The sequence below is a fragment of the Halichoeres trimaculatus genome, unplaced genomic scaffold (genome assembly GCF_033239565.1).
Source record: "Halichoeres trimaculatus isolate MK-OKI-2021-1 unplaced genomic scaffold, fHalTri1.1 fHalTri1_scaffold_14, whole genome shotgun sequence".
Classification (NCBI taxonomy): domain Eukaryota; kingdom Metazoa; phylum Chordata; class Actinopteri; order Labriformes; family Labridae; genus Halichoeres; species Halichoeres trimaculatus.
The window spans coordinates 8,720,980-8,742,633 of record NW_027437192.1 but is presented as its reverse complement, the minus strand read 5'-3'; the positions used below and the strand labels follow the sequence as shown (position 1 = coordinate 8,742,633).

The following is a 21,654-nucleotide window of genomic DNA, read 5'->3' as shown; positions in this document are numbered from 1 at the left end:
TAATGCTGATGGTCTCACTTGGTTTTGCAAGTCATGAAGAGGCAGTAAACCAGATTGAAACTCCTCCTCCTAGTATTGAACATGTCTCTATTACTATTTTTAATAAGTAATCAACATGAACAAAATTGAAAGTGTTTTCGGAGATTCTCACATGTAATTTGAAGTATTTTACATAATAAGTGGGTGTTTAAAGGGAAGAAAAGTGTAAATAGGTCAAAGTGGTGGGAATAAGGAAAACATTGCTGCTCAAACCTCATTTTGACAAACTTTAGCTGGTGTTAAAGGATATGTATGGTGTTATTATGAATCATGAGTGTTGCTGAAGACATTGGAGAACTACAGCCCTGTGAAATGCTCAAACCGTGTCATACAGCTTACATCCTAATGTCATGTGTCTGGAGGCTTGTGATATATGTAGGCTTAACTCTCCTTACTGTACATTCAGCTCTCTGTGTCCCCACTGTTTGTGTCCATTCTCCTGTTTCCTCTTCCCTGCTGTCCCAACCCAGTTCAGGAAGCTGTTAGTCAGTCAGGTCGGTGCTTTCCTCTCTGTTTTTTTTTTTCCCCAGAACCACCGAAACAGAGAGGGGAAGGGAGGAGGAGGAGGAGAGAGGAAGAGGACGATAAACATCACATAGGAGGGTCGGAGGAGGGGGAGAATTGGGAGGGCACAGCGTCCAGCTTCTCCTGCTAACTGAAAACCAGCAGAAAGGTAAGAACAATTCAGAACATCATGTAAATACACTCGGGCGGCTCAGTTTCAGTCATTTGACTTTCACAGAGTGATGAAAGGAAGAGACTGAGGTTGTTTTTACTGAGAAGGGATAAAGAGGAGACAGCACTGGCATGGGGTGAGCGTTACATAACGGCTAGCGTACATGAAATGTACCTGTTTTTTTCTCTTTTACCGCGGCAAAGGGTCTCTTTTTGGCGTTTTTAGCCGATGTACGAGGATGCTAGTCGAGTATTTTTCATCCAGTTTTCCAATTTATCAGTAAATATGCAGCCACTTTACGCCATTAGTTGTATTTTTAATATTTCCTGCCGTCGTTGGTGTAAAGACAGGCATCTTTCGACCACCTAGAATCTTCTACGCAGCAGCCTGACTGTGAATGCGACCGTTAGCTATTTTTTTTATCGCGTATTCAAATTGGACTTGGACATTGGACTTTTTATCTGTTCTTAAACTGATAATACATGATTTTCAAGCATTCTGTGATAATTTAACATCGTATTTTCACGTCTACAACGATTAATATGTCGATTTTTCAATACTAATCTCTGTCTTCGACTCGTGACCGTCAGGCTGGCATCAGTGTACGCTTGCTGCACGCGCGCTCCCGTAAACCGCCACAGCCAGTCGCTGTCCTTCAGCACCACATGAACGCGCGTGCAAAGGAGAGGAAAGAGGAGAGGATGAGAGCGAGAGAAAGAAAGAGAAAGAGAGGGGGGATTGATTGACAGCAGCCTGAAGTCAGGATTAGAGAAATTTCCATTCTGAGGAGACATGTAAATATTTGATGCTAATAGAAATGGAGTGTGGGGACCAGCCTGTAGTTCTAGACGTTATAAACAAGGAGATTGGTGTGAGTGTGTGCGCGTGTGTGTGTGTTTGGGGTGGTTTGGATGACTAACCTAGATTATATTTGTCTCTTTTCTCTTGCTTTTACTCACCCATTAGTGTTTGTCTATTGTATTATTCTTAATTCTGCCTTATTAGCCTACAAATCACATTTACCGCATATTTGTGATGCTTGTTGGTCAAAGTGTAACATCCCCTTTCAGGCTTCGTGGACAACTCATTTCTTTATCATTTATACAGTTTGAATTGGCTTATATTTGTGTACAAATTTCACTTGCAGATACTTAAAAAATCTGTCAAATTGCCTTTTCCTGCTGGTGGATGATGCAGATCAATTTCTTCTTCTCAAGTTGACACAACTCGTCTGAAACAGTTCAATGTTTCTGCCTTTAACCGTATTTTTGCTTGTTTTAATATGAGCTATGCCTCTGTAAGCAGTGTTTTAAAAGTACAGTCAAGACACGGCCTATATTTAGAAAGTAATCAGATAACTTTGTTTTGATTTTGTCGTGTATAAATAAAAGTAGAAATTTAAATGACTTGAGAAAATCTGATCTAATCCCAGACTTTTCTTGCCTTCATTTGAGAGCTTAGAAACAGAGTATAACAGATGTAAGAGAGCGAAACAACATGCAACAAAGCTTCCTCGCAAAAATCAAACTGGGGAACTTTCCTTTAATGAGTTGCAGTTTTATTTTTGTAGCTTCTTCACTGGAATCTGTTTCACAGCATCTTTGTCTCTTCTTGTCACAGTGAGTCTCAGTCGAGGTCAGTGATGCTTCATCAGGACCAGCCTCTGAATTCGTCCTACGGGGGGAAAGGAGGCTCCGACAATGACTCCTCCTCACTGGGGAACAGGAAGGGCGACAAAGACGGCAACTTCAACTTCCTGCCGGGCAAAAATGACGAGGTCAGCACAGGAAACAAAGGAAGAGGAGGAGACGAGAACCGCAACCAGGTGCGACCTCGCAACTTGGGCCCACTTGGTCGGGATCCACCAAACTCCTCACCATCCTCAGGGTATCACCACAACTCCAGTGTGATGTCACCACGCTCCCGCCTGCCCTGCTGGAGCCCTCTGGAGCCTCTGCCGGAAATTGAGTGTGGGGACGACGGATTCGGAAGAGTCCCCCCTGATGGAGCAGAGGAAGGCAGGATGGAGGAAGAGGTGAGGAGGGTGATGATGATGAGTTACGATGAGGAGAAGCTTGGGAAGAAAAGGGAGCAAAGGAGGAAAGGCAAGAGAGAGGAAGCGAAGCTGGACGGAGACGAATGGGGCGACAGCGACTCTGAATCTGAGATCAGCTACCAGTCAGGGGGCAGCATGTCGTCCCTCAACATGGACAGCGCAGGGGAAGGGACGCTCATGGGAGGCTGGGACCGGATTGGAGTTGGGGAACCAAAATCCCCACTCCAGGAAACCGACCAAACCAAAACCAGAGGCAGAGAACCATCTGCACGACCCAGAAGCGTCCCACGAAGGTCTCTGACTAATAGGAACCTGGGGAATCTTCAGGAGGAGGGAACAGAAGAGCAAGAAGAAGACCACGATGATGATGACCAGTCTTCGGACTCTGAAGGTGAGCTGCCAGAGCTGGTGGACGCCGTGTGGACGCTGCGAGACCGGGAGCACTTTAAAGCGCAGGAGATGGAGAAGCACCAGGTGCAGCTGACCATGTACCGTCGCCTGGCTCTGATCCGCTGGGTCCGCACGCTGCAGAGCCGCATCCAGGAGCAGCAGAACCGCCTGCAGTCCAGCTTTGACGTCATCCTCACGCACAGGAAGGAGCTGCTGCGCATGGGGGCTGCTGCTGCTGTGGCTAACACCACGCCACCTGCTGCTGTCAGCCAATCATAAAGCAGAAAAAGGACTAAAAAAAAGTAAATAAAAACAGCTTTTTTTGTTTTTCCTGCCAAAAATGACTTTCCCCTCATCTTCGTCTGACAGGCTTAACATATATTTCCGATTGTAATGTCGCACAAACTTCTGTTTCTTTCGCGCTGTCTGGCTCAGAGCATCAATAAGTGTGGATAAAACTGAAAACAAACTCTCAGTGTATGACTTAAGCTGCATTTTGGAAATGATAAATGTGATATTTATGTCGAGAATATTCTGTTTTGTCCTTGTTTGTCTTGATCTGTGTGTAGAAAAACTTGCTGCACCAAAAAAGTATTGATAAATATGAATATAATACATTAAAGATCATTTATACACTGAGATAATACTGTATATAGAGATAAGAGAATTACAAAGAATAAATAAACACAATTATCTTGAATCTGAGCATTTGTGTTCATGTTTTTTTTTTCTCCATTAAATGTTATCTTGTGAAATTCGTGGTTGTGTAATCAAATTATTGATAGAATAATCTGAGGGAAAGTCCAATCAGTTTTCTAATAAACCCACTCAGAGTGCCCTGAAGGCTAAATTTAACTCCAGACATGTTGATTTGAAGGAGCAGGTTTATCAAAGCCCTCTCTGAGCAGATAAGTCTTAAAAAAGGCCAGTTATTATCTTCTCGAGATGTACTTTCAGCTGAACCAGAGCCCTCAGGCGAATGACCTTTCAGCGAACAATTGCCTCTTTGTCAGGCGAACAAAGTTCGCTTGTATCTGCTCATCACACGAGGTTTGAAGGGTGTGATCTGCGTGGCGTGTGATAGCCGTGTGAGGCTGAGGCGTCAATCTTCATGGGCATGACTGCTGCCGCGGGCGACTCAAGATCATCTCACCTCTTTCTGTGTGCGTGTGTTCGGGGAGATACCAGCCGCGTTGCCACCCTGTAATCTCCAACCTGAGTCTCGCTTGGGGCCCTGAGGGTGCAGCCTGTCAGTCAGCGCCCCGGGCTCCAGGTTCCACCCGGCCGCGGTGAACAGACGCCGGTCCGGTCGCGCGCAGGAGAGCCAAACCCCGGGGCGAGTTTGGGATAATCCCCGGCTCGAGCTGCCTCCCCTCCAAACTAACTCCTCGTTTATTTTCCAGCCGCTTATCGCCTCTCCTGGACGCAGACACCGCCCCGAAGTCGATTTCCATATTGATCCCTTGTTCACCGGCTGAAGGTGGGTGTTGGGAGCCGCGGATAACACGTTTACACCGGAATGCCGACGTGTTAGCAACCTCACAGAAAGGGGCAACACGGAGGAACAAACACGTCTTTGATGGTGACTTTGTAAACCTCCGTGACGTGATTTCAGGGTCGTTAGAGGGGTTATGAAAGCATCCAAACAAAGCTCATGAAACATGGAGATAAATGAGCTGCTTTTATTCACACGAAGAGAGTAATACCTAATCAGTTCCGCCTCTGAAAACAACTATTATTAGATATTTGGGGTTTTTGTAACATCTCCCTATGGCGAAAACACCAACAATTTCCTCTTGTTTTCAGAGGATAGAAAAGAAAACATGAGGAAACGTGTGCAAATGGTAGCCTGAGAGTCAAAATAAATTTGCAGAGCAAATTAGCTAAATAGATGCCTAACTCGTTTGTTTTCTTTGTGAGAAGTGATAAACAGTATGTTTTTGACCCAAATAATGTTTTCTCACTCTTGCATTTTCAAAAGGTCAAAGGGTCAAACAGTCCAATGATGAGTAGCATGTTTCAGTTTTGTAAACACACAGCACAGAGATTTTTTTCTATGTCACAGCAAACCAACATTTGTTCTTATAGCTCAGCTGATCTGTGAAACCCATTTTTACCACTTACAATAAGCGCTTTGTTAGAAAGCCATACCAGCATTTGAAAGAGAAAAAGGATCATGTAATATTTATTATTGACTGATGCTAAAAACAGAATGTAAACTTTGGCAGGTGTGAACTTTTTTATCTTTAAACCTAAAAAAACGGAAATAGAAATATATTTAAATGATGGTTTCAGGCGTAGTGTAACATAAAGGGACTTCCAGGCGTCTAAAACTGTTAAAAATTAATGTTTCATTGTCTTCTGTACATCCTCCATTGGAATCATACCATACCAGATGACTTCCACATATAATGTTAAAGGTTTTTTGATCCAAAGTATCATTTAATAACCAACATGCATTTTAGCAAAGGGACTAACTGAACATAAAACAACAAATCTGGCTTTTCCTTTTGACCTCAATTTTTAAAATACTTTATATTTTTTAACTGCTGAGGTTATAGTAATCAACTCTAGAAGCCTATTGTGCTATATTTGTTGTGATTGCCTGAGGAAAACAAAATTTTAAAATATAAAAGAAAAAATTCAAATATAACCTTAAAAAAAGAAAACCACATTTTTATGATGTATTGATCTGTTTTTGAGAAAGCTCACCTGAAGCTATTCATCAATATGAATGGTGAAGTCATTTTATAATGAATGAAAAATAGTTTTTCAAGGCCTTGGAAGATAAATTGTTATCAGAAAGCAGTGGAGCCAAACTTTACAAGTCATTAGAGGAGTTTTTGTCTTTTAGTAATTCAAAAACCAAAAAGAAAATCACAGAATTTGAAATATTAAAATAAAGGTGAAATGCATCAAGAGAAATTCTTTTTATTTTCTTGTTTTGGGAGGAGATGCAAACACAAACATCACGCTTGTTTCTGAAAGTGTCCACTAGGGGGAGACACTCCATCACAGACACACATGAGTCAATCTCTACCCGCTGCTGTCATGTTTCAGTCCCAACACCAGGGGGCAGCAGTGCGCACACAAGTTGGATAATGCGTGCACACTACAGGGGGACCACCTGGGATCCATGAAACGGTTCCCACAGGGAGGATTATTTTTCTCTACATGTTGAATGATATAACGCAGAGAAGTCATAGAGGTCAAAGAATGAGGAACTAGAGAAAGATAAAACTTATCTGACAACAAACTACATGTTTTCCTGTTGTCTTACTTTTATTTACATTAAAAAAAAATCAGATTACACAAGAAATTGCAACGCTTAGAGTAAGTGTGCAACAAGAAATATCTAGTTGGTGTTATTTCATTTAATAGGGTCAAACAACAAAATATTAAGAAATGGGAAATTCAATGTTGAGTAGATTGATCTACCATCTTTATCTTGCTTCTTTTCAGTTTTGCACTGAAAGAGACAGAAACAATGAAAAATTACATAAAATTGAACAATATTTTTATAATCACACTTATTTGAAATAGCTAAAGAAAATTGTGCGCCATTTGCTCATATACAAGTCTTCTGCTGGGGGAAAAATGTTGTTATGTGTTCTTATATTGAACACAAAACATACATAGTTTATTGCCAAGTTAAGGCTTTCAGATATGAATTTTCTGCACTTAGAAAAAACACCTCACATGATAATTTTCTTTCTTTTACCTACTTTTAAAGCTGAAAACTTGTAGTCCATGCTGTCCACCAGAAATAAAACATAGCTTGAAAATAAAAACAAAAACCTTTGTGATTTGGATTGTCGTTTTGCGATCACGTGTTCAGAGACCACTGGGTCAGCATCGATCCCATCGTCCCAGTCTAGGTTCACTTAACCTCTGTTAGATATTTGTTGGTGACTGAGAGATGATACAGTTGGATTAATGAGCCAAAATTAATAGCTGGAAGCTGTTATCAAAGCTAGCTCTTATAAACATTTGAAGTTCTTTCCCCAGTTTTTGACAGTATCCCTCTTTAAGTCATTTTTCCCAAGCTTTAAAAAATGCTTGCAAATATTTCAACTCAAATCAAGCTGGTGTAAAAATGTCCTAAAACCACAATGCAGATTTTGTACCAACACTATTTACTGATTGAAACAACTTAACTCATATTTTACTGGAGTAATATTGGGTTTATGATATCAAATATTCCCCTAAATGAGCTTTTTACTCACTTTTCCGTCAAATCAAAAAATACAGCTAAAAAATCTGCTCTGAAATGGAAACCAGCTGTTAGTTTTTGTTCGTTTATAGCAGTTGGAAGCCGTAACCCTCCCTGTCTACACTCAGTTACATCCTAGTGTTCAGCTCAAAGCCCTTTCACATTAAGACTCCTCAGGACAAACAATCAGAGGTCTTGTATCTTGATGCCCTTGACATGAAAAAGTTTGGGAATCCCTGCTGCAGCCCGGGCTTCTTTCTGTAACACAGGAACACATATCCACCCTATCATCCTCCCTCTGCCTCCCCCCTTCCTCCCCTCTGCCTGATGTAGTGTGACAGTGTGCTCGCCCGCAGCACTCTGCTGGCGTGGAAACAATCAGCTTTGACAGAAAGGGGGTGGTGGAGGGGAGAGAGGGAGAGAGGGGAGGCAGAAGAGAAGGGAGGGATGAAGGGAGTCGGAGAGGGGTGAGGACGGGTGGAAGGGGAGGGGAGGCTTGTGGGCCCGAGGCCTGAGTATGATGAACTGGATAGAAAGACCTGTCGTCAGAGGAGAAACAACACAACATGTAGATAGATAGATAGATAGATAGATAGATAGATAGATAGATAGATAGATAGATAGATAGATAGATAGATAGATAGATAGATAGATAGATGGATAGATAATTGTTTTATTTGGTCAGTTTTGAAATTTTTCCTTGGATAAGCTTTAACTGTTTTAGGCTCGTTTTTGAAAGACAAAATTTATTCAATTATTCACTCATAAAAGGAGCTTTATTTCAATTAAACCAATACACATTTCCTTTAAAGGAATTTAGACTCTTTAGAAATTTTGTAATTTTAAGATCAAAAGGAGCTTTAAATTTGTCCAATTTTTATGATTTTTTTGCGTTTTTCTAATCTTATTCTTCCATTTCCAATATCAGCTTTTTACTACAAACTTCTTCTGCGTAGGTTAGTTTTTTTGTTTGTCTTTTTTGTTTTTTTAATTGAGCTTTAATTTTTAGCTTGAACAAACTTCTTAAAAACCTCTTAGGAAAACTCCCTGGTTTAAAGCTCCTGTAAGAAACTTCCAGTCTCTGTTGATTTTGGCGCCCCCATGTGAACAAAGTAGTACCTCTTATTTCAGCACTGATTTTGTCCTTGGTTATTTTTCCACACCCAAAAACTTTAACCCTGCTTTATTTTACAATGAAGTATTGGACTCAGCAATATTTTTGACAGGCATGTGACAGCTACCCCCTGCCAGTAGTTTCACACACAAAGAAATAATCATATAGAATTAATTAATTCAAATATAATTGATCTTTTTTTTTTTTTTTTTAATCAATTAATTAAATTTTTTTTTCAGAAATTTTTTCCAAGTTTTGTCTGTGTTGATGGCAGCTAAAAAAATCTTTGCAGGAGCTTTAACCACAAATAAAATTAACAAAATTTGAAAATAATAATAATAATAATAATTCAGAGGACAATTCACATAATAAGGATACATTTTCAATATGGGTGACACCTAACCTCTTTAATTAAATATCTACCCATTAATAATGAATTTGGAGTGTTTTTCACTCTCTTGTTGAGCTCATTTATTGAATTCACTCAAATTGCTCGTGTCCTTCTGCTCTAAATTAGAGTAATTCAACTTAACTTGGAGCCTAAATTGAAAACCATGAAGGTGCCACAATTTAATCAACACACGCAACAAAACCAGGCTGGATCATGTGAACATTTTATTAACTTAATGTGTTTGAAGGACCTGTTGACTCAAACAGAGCGTTTAAGGCCTCAGTGACCTCTGTGTCAGTCGCCCACTTGACTCTCAGTTAAAGTAATCAGGTCCATAATGAGGTCCCTCTTAAGACGCAGCTTCATGTCAGTGTTTGATTCCAGGACTTGAAGGTTGTGTGTGTGTGAAGAGGAGGGGTGTATGTGAGGGTGTGTGTGACGGTTCAGCTGCCTCGTCTGCTCTAACCAGCTAATAAATATGAAAACAGCAGGTTAAAACTTTTTTATTCGTCCCGTGCCTGAAAGGATTATCTCCTTCTATGGAGTCCCGTGAAAAATCCCCCAAACCTCATAAAGCCCGATGTTGTCCCATAAAACTGTGTTGGACAAAAGGCAGAGAAAGGGAGCTTTTTCACGCATAAGGGGTTTTCTCAAGAGCTCATTGAGTGGGAGCCCCGGCCGGGACCCGCCCATAGATTATCTGGCTGTGGGTGAATACAGCAGGTGCGTGTGCCAGGCATGGGGGGTCGCGGTGGGAGGGAGAAGGGGGGCCCCGGCGGTGACCATGCAGAATGCTGCGCAGCTGCCGGCAGGAATGTTTGCAGATTGTCACTTCCATTTAACTTGCTCTTTTTCTTCTCTCCTCTCTCCTCCCTCCCCTCCTGACCTAAAGACGAGGCAGGTCTCCCCCTCGCTTTGGTTTTCCTCCCATGTCTACGCCGCGGAGATACGAGGCTAAACGGTGACACCCTGTCCACAAAAGCGGCGAGCACCCGCCTCTGCGCCGTGAAATTGTGGATTAAACTGATAAGCGAGCGAGCACGATACAGATCCCACATTTTTCGATGGAGTTTTACGGGACTGAATGAATGCAGAGTATCTCATAAGGCAGGGTTAACACACTCTTTAATTCCGTCTCCCTTCGGTCCCCAGAGGCGTCTTTCATACAGGTTATTGGATTTCAGGTTTTTGAAGCGCACACATCAACATATGGCGCTCTGTACACCAAGAAGAAGCTGTTTAATAATGCAGCTCATGAATTTATCTTTGCAACTTTGCCAAAAAACCATCAAATGGCACAAAGAATGCAAATTGTACGCCACCTAAATTCACAAACTAATCTTTTGTCATGATGCGGCCTCTGTAAGAACATCTCCTCTTATCTTAGCTTTCATGCATTCAAAGTGAAGTCTCACCAGAATGTATTTGTCAGAGAAGATCCCCCATGTTGCCTGGAAGTGGCCTCTTTGCACAGTACCTTAATGTCTAATCTCTGCCGTCCAAACTGTGTCCGCTTCCAAACTGTGGCCTGAGGCTAGGCGAGGGTCCGCAACTTAATCCCCCTGCTCCAAACTCCACAGTCCCCGATATTCCACTGGGGTTTGGAGAAAGTGCTACACGTCAACGCTGCTTTTTCACACCATCTTCTCGCAAAAGGGATTAATGTCCCCACCATTATGAATAATGGGAATGAATAACAAACAGCCGTCTGTTTATCCTGCACAATTAACTAAAGGAAAGAGTGTCCTTTTGCCTGTTTTTTTTTTTTTAACTTTTTGTTGACTTTGTAAAACCAGCAAGTTAAGTTAACTTTGACGATGAATTTACTACTATACAAATTTCTAAGCTGAGGCTTAAACTTCTGTGTGATATTTTGTGTGAAAAAGTATCAAAATCTCAGGGTTATACCCCTAAAATTGCACAGAGATTCTTTCTTATACCTTGTTTCCATATCATCTTCAAAGTGTGGAGAATTGTTTGCAGATTAACCTCCTTCAAAATGTAAAAACTGAAGCAATGAAGTTGATTTCTGTGTTTCTTTGAACAAATGAAAATATTTTAACCAAATTTAAAAAATTAACTGTGATGTATGGTCTCATAATATAAACATACAGGCAGACAGACAGGATGTCAAGTGTTTTGATTTAGTATTTTGTTGCCCTTGTTGTAAGCACATGCCCATTCTTCTGTTTCAGTACAATAGGGTTAATCTGATTCTGATCCAGATTCCATATGTTAAACAAAAATACCAATTAACCTTTTATTTGGCAATCAAATTTTCTAAGTGAATCATAGACTTGAGATTCTGATGATAAAGAGAATTTTAATTACTTCTGAGAAACTGCAGTTTTCCAGATCATGAATTTGTGAAGTGGTAATTTAAGACTAAGATGTGACATGAAGTTTCTGTCTCCTGGTTTCTAAAAAAAGGCTAACTTAAATATGGCCCAAAGCTAAAAGTGGCCGAGGAAAATTCAAAAGCTACTGTACATGCATGTGCCACTTTACTCCAATCATCTCTAATGGTAGTAGCACTAATATACAACAGCTGAAAAATTAAAGGTTCAGATTTTCTGATCATCTTGACAAACTAAGAACAATATCAATTCAAGTCCCCATGAGGACTTTTTAATTGATCTTGAAAAAGTCACGCTTCTAGATAAACACCTGATTATAATCTGTAATCCACGTCAAACAGGACTAGGACTTGATTTACTGCACTTGGAAGTCTCCATGACAACACAACACTGGTCGGCAAAGTTTAGCAGTTAGAAGAGAGATCTGTGTTTATCTCTACTGAAAAGGATTTTTTGGATTAATTTTGTAGTGTCGGAAACTGGAGCAGGACTGTTACAAAAAAAGGACGTCAGAGCAGAAGAAAGCTAAACAGGAAAGTGATAGAGCACAGGCTAAAACATGGGTTAAACTGTTTGTGATCATTTTCATTCAGCAGTTATCCTGCAGTGGTCTGTTCAGACTTGAGAGTCTATCAATAAAATGAAGAGTGAGGTTACGCTAGCTCTGCTTGGTAGATTAGTACAGGTAGGACATAACCAGGATTCACAAATGTTAGACGTTGAACACCAAACTGATTGTCTGCTCACTTTCTGGATGCTAAGCTACAAACTGAGTTTATAAAGTTAGATTACTGTCACATTTCAAGCAATCTCTATTAATAAACCGCTTTGCATCTGTTTTAAAGTTGTCTTGAACAAAGAAAAGTAGAGTTAAAAAAATCTGCTCTCCATTCGTTTGATTCACAACAAGCGCACACCTTGATTAGAGTCCCACATATGACATTGGGTGCAAGTGCTCATGGGAAACAGAGTCTTTATCCCAGAAAAACCTTAGCTTTTCCAGATAGTCATCACAGCTTTGAGTATAACAGAAATATATTCAAGTGAAATCTACAAAAAAAAAAAAAACATCACTAATATAATATCGCTACAAAAAAACAAAATGAGGCACAAAAACTTGGATTTCTCCATGGCTCAAACAATTAGTGAGTTTTATTTTAGTTTTAAGACACATTCAATTATTTTTGGGCCCTGTTTATTTTGGGGCTTTTCCATATTTTAATCTAAACAACAGAGCAGAAACCTGAGGGAGAGGGGGGATTCTCCATAGGCCAGCATCATAGTCAGGCCGCTTACTTTGAGGCCTGTAGCTTTCAGACTTGGGTGTGTGATATAACAGCTGGGCCACACTGATCTCTTTTGTACGATATTTTACTTATCAGTGATTGAATACAACAAAAAACGGTTTAATTTGGTCAATTTTGCATAAATATCCTGCAAGATTTCACAAGGTTTTACAACCTGATATTGTTTGGGGCTAAAATTCAATTTCCTCACTGAGCCCTAAACACTTAAAGACTAAAATCCTCATGAGTCCTCACCACCTTGTGCACTCAGTTACTTTCATCAATCAAGTCAGCATAGAACGACACTTCACGACGTCTGGTCAAATGACGTTATGGCGTTTGTTTACCTTTCTGTGCTGGTGGCCTTTATGTGGGAATCCTGTGTCTCACTCTCAATGCTATGAACTGTGGGTAATTCCCTCACTCTAAATCTGCGGCTAAGCCCACTTACAGAAAGGGTGCATAAAGGGCTCAAGGAGTCTGCAAGAAATCCCTGACACATCAAGGATTTAACAGTGGGACAGCACTAAGCCCTCACAGACTCAACAAGGATGTAGGTCTGTGCTGACCACAGCTTAGAGTTAGCATGTGTTTCCTTCAGCAGACAGTGCTGTGTAATGTATATCTGAGCTGTCAATGTCGAGTGCAGATACATTTTTGACATCCTTGATGGATTTCAGTCTGTGACATCAAGAGCAGTCAAGGCATTGCCATAACACCACATCTACATCTCCCTAAAGTAACGCCCGTGCACCATATCCTTGGCAGTTTTTTCATCCTTTCCCCTCTTTTTGCTTCATACGATCTTACACATACTGTCTGGATCCTATACCCTGTACCCTCTGTACCCACAGCTGCCAAAACGGACAATGCAGCCGGGAACGAGAATGCGAAAATGAAATATGAAAGAGTGGTGTGATAAACTGGTAGATAATCATCTTTTCATTAAACTTTCATCCCCAGTGACTTAAATATTCAAGAGCCCAATTACAGAGCTAGTATCTCTCCCTCTCTCTCATATTCTCCCTTTTCTTAACAAGAACAGTCAGGAAAGGGGGGAGAGGAGAGGGGGAGAGGGGTGAGTGGCTTAAGGGTTGAGTGAGAGCAGCGTTATGGAGTGATAGCGGGTTGGAGGGGGAGTGAGATGACCTGATGTCTCCTCTCACTGACCACGTTCACACAGCGGGTGTTTTCCTGTGCCATAATGCTCAGATGCTGTTGTAGATTCACACTGCTGTGTTACAGATTCTTTTTTTAACCACTTACGGACCTTTGATAACTGAAAAGGCAGTGAAAAGTGAAAATAAGGCCATCTTTCATGTTAAAACAGGACATCTGGAAACCTGTTAGCTTCCTGACAAACTAGCACTCAACTATCTCAACTTGTGTTTTCAAGCTTAACCCTCTACGATCCACCATACCAAGTGAATAAGATGTTAAGGCTTAAGTCCAAATACAGAAATGTCATGCCTCAAAAATGTAAAAAACATGATACGGTGCATTCAACATGGGAAGTGATGAAAACCACCGCACTCTGGATGTATTGATTTGGTTGTTGAGGCTTCATACTGGATTTCTGCAAATGTATTAGAGGAAGGAAACACCGCTCTGGGACATTGTTGTGTCTTTTTTCGAGGCTTTGAGGCTATCTGACGTCTCTGTATCTTCAGGTTCGTCCAAGAATCAAAAATCAAAAGCAAAACGCTGTCCAGGTTACATCCAAAAAGCACTTTATTCAGTAACAGGTGAACAAGGAGGGGAGTGTGAATCTTGCACGGTTCAAAAACACTGTCTCTACAATGGCAAACCACCTCTTTTTTTGCATTTTCATCCCGGGGGTGGTTCTACGCCCCCTTTATTCTTATATATGATATTTCCTTTGTTTTTAATAATGTCCGGTCAACCCGTAGGCGTATGGGGCTCCTCCTTCAACTTCCTTTACTTAAGCATAAGTCTAATGGTGTATTTGGACTCGTCACTCCCCATGTATCAATCTCCAACTTCACAGGTGTCCGGTAGTATTAAGAATTTAGGCCTATACTGGCCTTCAGTCAGACACATACAAACTCATGCAGACTCAAGTTCATGACCGGCTCATAACCCTCTTTAATCTCATGTTAGTGTCTTATCATACATGAGTCATCATAAAGCAGTGAGCGATACAGGATGGAAAGCACCTAAAATGTACCGTGTAAATGGGAAACCGTAAAGCAGTGGGCAGGATGTTCATAAAGTAGTAAGCAGGAATTTCATAAAGCGGTGAGCAGCTATCTAATATAGATATGGCTATCTATATCGAAGTCATACAATACACAGTTTCTTTTAATAGATTTTCCCATTAGTCAGTGCCCTTCTTACGGGGTTTAGCCTGGGAAAGACGTGCTCGAATTCATAAAATGATCTCCCAACATGCTGAAAACAAAACATGAAAGTGTAACTCCCCAGACTTTATATGCCAAAAGAAGGTCCATCTAATCTGGTTTCTTTTCCATCACCAGTCAGAACTTAACCTACAAATCATTGTGCTATGCTGGGCTCTATAGAGTTAAGTTGCGTTGGTCATATTTGATGCTGCACAGCTGTTTGATAACCATTTAAACAACAAAACAAAGAATGTGTGTCACTTTCAAGCTAGCATGATATAAACCTGCTAATGTTCTCAGCTAATCTAAGGCTAGCAAGAAGGTACTTGCAACTGGTAACCACTCAGTGTCTAGTTAGATATAACACTGTGCTAAAAAATGATTAGCTAAAGTTAAAAGCAAATAGAAAGTAAACACAGCACTAAACAGTAAAACACTTCTTCTTACTAGCTAACATTGACATTAGCTTATATCAAGCTTAAAGGTTATAATACTGTTAAGCAGGGTTTGTAATCATAAAAAGACAAAAAAAGAAGGTTAGAAATAGAAAGTAAACACAGCCAGGGTTAGTACTCTGCTACTTACTAGCTCACATTAACGTTAGCTTGAATGAAGCTCAAAGGTTATAACACTGAAAAGCAGTGTTTCATGATCATAAAAAGACAAAAAAAAAAAAAAAAAAAAAAAGCTCTTTGACTAACTGCTAATGCTAGTTAATGCTAGTACCAGGCTATTTATTCAAGGATTCAAGGATTCAAGGATTCAAGGAGCTTTATTGTCATTTCACACATGTAAAGACATGAGGTGGAACGAAATAACTTACTTACTTATTTGTCTGTTAGCAAAACAGTGGGTGATTGGTAGGCTTATATTTTGCCTTTCCTTCTCTTTTCCTTTTTCCTTTTCTTTTTCTTTTGTTTTTTTTTATGCTGCATGGTAGAAATAAATGGCAGCATTTATGATAACTCATTAGCATTTGTGATCATTAGCACTGCACAAACACACTGCATACTGTTAGCTAACTTGTTGGTAAGTATACTCTTTACAACTTAATATGCTAAGCTAGCACACCCATCTAACCATATAGAAATGAATTTATAACCCATGATGAAATATTGTTAGTTGAATCAACAGTAGAATAAGCTGTTTGACATGTGCAGAGACAATTTGACAAATTTTTCATAGGCATACCTGGCATACTCAGCTCTGCTGTTCATCCCACAAATGCATGTTCCTCAGAAATATGACTCAATTTAAAAGAGAAATAAACAGACTTTTTTAATGCTATGAGATTTATTGCCAAGAAGAATCACTACAGCAAAGAAATAATCCACCAAACACAAATTTCCTCGAGAAGTGAATGTGAAAGTGCTAAAATATTAATTTTACAGAAGATGCCTGATCAGTGTGTAAGATAACAATAAGAACAGCAAATGATCTGATGCTAACAAATGTTTATATGGATGCTGATATGATAGCTTTCATTCCTGTTTTTTGAGGGTTTACTGACCATCTTGTTAGCCACTTCTTGGCTAACAGTAATGCTATTTGATATTTGATTTGAATGTTCATGATAGTTTGATGCCATCTTAAGCTGTTCCATGTGCTGTTGATGTTGTTTTTTACTTTATATAAGGCCCAAGATATTTTCTATGGACTTGTTCATTCATTAATTAAGAGGTAGTTGAGAAATAAGGGTTATCAGATATCCTACATCTACACATGCTTACTCAGACATACAACAGCCTTTCTTTATAGGACAACTGGAGCTTCCCACCCTGAGCGTGACAACAGAAGAAAATGTTCTGTGCTTGGATGAGGTACAGGGAGGACGGGCCCAGAAATAGTGGGACAAGAGGGTTAAAGAGGAGGAACATAAATGTGCGCAGGATTGAGGGATGATGGGAGACAGAACAAGAGAAAGACAGACAAGCTGAGAGAGGAGTATAGATTTTCGAGGCAGATAGTGGAGAGATGTGTGCATCCTGATGAGTGCCACAAACAGGGCACATGACTCTCTTGTCTGCCTGTTTCTGTGTGTGTGTGTGTGTAAGTGTGTATAAGTGTGTGTCAGTGTATTAGCAGTCAGAGCACTGAAGCCCACAGGCGATTCCTGTGTGTGCTTGCGATAAAGGGAAAAAAGGGAGGAAGTATAACGGGGGTGTAGAGAAGAGGGGGGAGGTGGGGGTGAGAGGAGAGATGAGGAAGTTGGTTGGGGAGGCGGGGGAGGTTTTTGGGGGGTGTATGGAGAGAGAAAGTGGAGAAAAAAAAGAGGGAGAGGAAAGAGCATCCAGCAGAGCAGGGAGCTTCCTCTGTGCTGTCAAAGCCTCTGGATCATGTCCCCATTGGTCTTTTTCTCTTTCACACACACATGTTCCCTCACCCAATTGCTCTCTTCTCCCCTCAAACCAACCCTCCCCTCTCCTCCCCCCCTCCTCCCTCCCCTCCCTCTCATGAAAAGAGTGTCTTGGCAGGGTAATTAAGAATGGCCTCTAAACACAGGAGTATGGCAGGAACGCTCCAGATGAAAGTAAATGATTAAAATAATTACAGGCTGAGAGCTGACGAGCCGGAGTGTGGGGTGGCCGCCGGACATTTGTCGGTAATTAGATAATTAATCTGAATGCAAATGATGAGCCCTAACGAAGCAGTCAAGCTGAACCAGCGACAACTGCCGTGAGTGAAATGTGGGAGGGTGAGGAGGGATGAGGGGAGAGAAAAGAGAGGAAGAAGAAGAGAGGAGAGCAGGGGGGAAGAAAAACACATGAATATTAGTGTAAAATATCCAACCTAACCCAAAAAATCAGCATGAACACACTCAAAAAGCAGAAGCGAGCACACGAAAACAACACACTTCACACTGTCTGGGAACGTTAGTCAAAGTGACAAGCGACATAAATGCCTTGTTAAAAAATATAAAAGGCTTTTATCAAGTTTCATCAAGGTGTTCTTGTCTGTCACTTGGGCTGAAAGTTGTTGACAGGAGGAGAATGCTGTTTCGTCTGTTTTTTTGCTCATCTGTTTATGCAGCCGTAATGTCGTTAAACTGTATCACGGGTTGCACATCAGAGTACCATTTCAACTTTTCTAGAAAAATCAGCAACTGAAAAATTATCTGAAGGGATGTCAGCCCTAATTTCAAACACAAACAACACAATCTGTAAACTATAGCTTACCAGAAAGAGGCAAAACACAGTTAGCTATGGTAAGCTAGCATTATGTTGGCTAGGAAGGATGGGGTTATTTTCTACCTCGTATCAAATTTACGCAAGATAAGAGCATGTGCTCTTTTGAATCATTGAAAACTGTTGCTAGGCACCGCCCTGTTGGCTATGGCTGCCTTTTGCAGCAGCTGTCTCTTCTTTGTCTGTTTCTTGTAATTTTTTCGTCTCATTTCCGTAATCTTTGTATTTGGAGTGGATCATTTCTTTGTTTGGCTCATTTGCTGGTCATGGACACCAAACTTTTTGTGGCTTCAGCGATATTTTTACTACTTTTTCCTCCTGTGTTTGCCTGGAGATCCTACATGTAACCATGGCTGCGTTGTTTACATGTGAACTCAGCTGTAAGCAGCCTGTAGCATGTCAATGCTAACTGGTGCAATGCCTGATGTCTTCCCAGAAGGTGAGGAGAAGGAGGTGAGGACGACGTGCTGGTTCTCAGGTGTGAGCTAAGAATTGATTGGGAACGTATGATCTATCTCCAATAAGATGGACGAGCTAACTATGCTAACCCAGCACCAGAGAGGATACCAGAGGGCAGAGTAGCATCATGCTATTCACAGACATGGCTAATGGAGCTAACATCAGACACCAATGCCATGTTGGAAGAACTTCACCTGCTGTGAGCAGACAGGATCCAGGAGACAGAGACTGAACAGACTGCTGAAGAAGCTCAGTCCTGGACCCTGTGGAGGTGGAGGCTGGCTGAACTGGACAATGATGAACAAGCTGTCATCATCTATTTTCTTATGGACCTTTTTGCACTATCTATACACTTTCTTGCTTTTGTTTTCTTGATTGCTGTTGTGACTTCAATTTTGTTGTACTTGTTACAATGGCAATAAAGTTATATTCTATTCTATTCTAAAACTACCTTGCTTTATCATTAGCACTAAACATGTCAGCAAAAAAACCAAGCAATATGATGTACTCTGTTAAAATAGAGGATGAAAAACATACCGGATGGCTGAAAAGTGATAGCTACAACCTGTTTGTAATGTACTAAAAAAGGAAAGGCTTAAATTCCTAGCAAATATACTTTGAGCTAGTGAGACATACCTGGTAGCTGTTTTTCCTAGCTAACATGCTGTTAGCTGTTAGCTAGAGGAGAAGTAACACTGTTATCCAGTCAAAGCTAGATGGTGATAAGTACAACCTGTTAGTAATGTACCTTAAAAGGGAGGGCTTAAACTCCTAGCTAATATTATATTTGCTGGGAGAAAATAACAGCTGCATGATTCTTTCTAGCTAACATGCCGCTTGCAAGACAGCAGCCAAAAGATGAAAGCTTCAACCCCTTGTTAGTAATGTAACATGAAAAAAAATAGCTTGTTTAGTTTTATAACCTAAAAAAATAGAAATAACCTCTGTTTTTCTTAGCTAACATGTAATTAGCTAAAAGGGGAAAACATAAGGTGGTGGCTATTAGATAGCTACAACCCAATCTGTAAAGTAAGATAAAACGGAAAGCCTGAACTTCTAGCATAAAATATCAGATAGTGAGAAATACCTGGGACATGTGGATGAACTAGGAGGTGGATGAATGCTAGCTTCAGTTGTTCATTCCAGACAAAAATGTTGTTTCTGAAACCAATGTGTTGGTTTAACTTTAGATATTTCCCTTGAGATTTATACTATCCATTGTTTTTACTAATCTATAGTTTAATATTAACTCAACTCATAAAGAAATCATACAGAAAGTCATCGGTCAAAGCATCTACAAGCTGATGAACGTCAAGTTTATTTGGGGGGCTTTGAAACTTTCATTCAGAGAGATCTGTCAGTGGATAGAGAAGTGTGAAAGGATACGGAGCAAAGGACCACATGAAAGAATCAAAGCAGTGGACTATGGCCTCTACTAGTGTCGTTCATTGTTAGAACAATGCATTTCATGATTTAATTTTACAAGGTAGCTACATTATTTTGCACTGTCAGATATATTGTCAGATATTCTACATTTCTCAGCCTCAAATACAGTTATACAAATTTTAATAGCATGATCAGACTCAAAAAAAGAAATAAAGCCAAAAGCAAGCACCAGCAGAAGCGACAGCACCTCACAAAACACCCCACGACTTCACTCCGTCTGTAACTTTCACCCAAAGTGACAAGCAGACAAGAATACCTAGTTAAAAATATACAAAAGGCAAGCTGTCATGTGTTGTTGCTGCTAAAAAAATTCTCTCCTTTCCCAGGGAGCTGAAATGCCAAATGAAGGGTATGAACATGAAATGGCACCTGAGGAGGAAAACACAGCGCGCTCTGCGCATCCTAAAATGCGTGAGCAAACTGTGGATTTATTCGCTCGCTGCTGCACACCCAAACACACATGCACTCATTATCTCTGCTCTTTTCCTCCTGACACACACACATACACACACAAATACTATCAGCATATGTACGTGCTCTCAGCAGATGTAAATAACAGACTTCACAGCCTCAGAGGACAGCGTTGGTATAAGAAGTGAAGCTATACTTGTCAGTCTCTCACGTCTTTAACTTTGTAATAAAGATTTTAAGGGTTTATTTATTGTGACTCCATCTTATATTACAGAGCTGTGGAAACTGTATATGTTGTTTCTATATCTTAATTGGGCTCTACAGTGACACTGGTTGGTTCCTAGGTATCACAAGTGAAATACTGACTAAAAGTGCTCTCTTATTACACCCAGGCTTGGAGACAGGGCAAAGAGCCTTACCAAATCCTACATGGCTTGAGGTTTGTGGAGGAAATCACACAATAATCTTAGATAAGTAGTCCTACTTTTACTTTTTTCCCTCATTTATTCAATCCTTAGAGCAGGGGTCTGCAACCTTTACTTTCCAAAGAGCTGTTTTGCCTCAGCTCACCTGGATAACAGTCATTTGGGAGCCGCAAAATCTACTTTATCTTCACATTAAGACAAAAAAGTTTAATCAGGTGAATAATTATCTAAACAAGATTTTTTTGTGTTTATAAATTTGCACATATGATTTCTTAGTTTTTTTTCTATTATTATTTTGAAAAAAATTGCAAATTTAAGAAAAAAAAAAGAAATTTGTAAAGTCATAGATTTTATAAATTTGCAAAATGTATGAAGTTTCAATAAGTTGGAAATTAAAAAAAAAATAAAAAAAATGCAAAATAAAAAAATGTAATTCAAAAACGTGCAAAATTTTTTAAAAAAATGCTGAAATGTCATAAATTTGCAAAAAAAAACCTTAATAATGCAATTTCAAAATTTCACCTAATTTCCAAAACTTGTAAAAATTTTCTTATATTGCAAAAAAGGGATTTTTATTTTAAAAAAGTCAATATTTGCTAAATCTTCAAAAAATGTGGAAATCTTTTTCTTAATTTGTAAAAATGTCAAAAAATGGAAATTAAAAAAAAAAAATTCAAAAAACTGCAAAAAAAATCTCAAAAAATCAAAAGCTTTGTTTCAAGAGGTGATGCATTTCTATTAAAAAATATATATATTATGTTTTTACTAAGTGTCTGTGTAGTTATCATTAATACCCTCTGTAAGAAAAATATTAAAAGACCTTTATTTTAATGATATTTTCAA

The 21,654-nt window shown here is 39.8% G+C and overlaps 1 protein-coding gene across 2 annotated transcripts; it reads left to right on the top strand.

Annotated features, from left to right (window-relative positions):
- The first annotated feature begins 556 nt into the window (after window positions 1-556).
- c19h1orf216 (chromosome 19 C1orf216 homolog) lies at window positions 557-3,866 on the top strand. Of its 2 annotated transcripts, none has more exons than XM_074687533.1 (2): window positions 557-712; window positions 2,336-3,866. In XM_074687533.1, exon 2 carries the CDS (start codon window positions 2,358-2,360, stop codon window positions 3,438-3,440), a length of 1,083 nt encoding a protein of 360 aa, XP_074543634.1. In that variant the 5' UTR covers window positions 557-712; window positions 2,336-2,357; the 3' UTR covers window positions 3,441-3,866. The 2 variants fall into 2 exon arrangements, with proteins under 2 accessions (XP_074543634.1, XP_074543633.1); XM_074687532.1 differs by lacking the exon at window positions 557-712 and adding an exon at window positions 713-851.
- The last annotated feature ends 17,788 nt before the right edge of the window (window positions 3,867-21,654 follow it).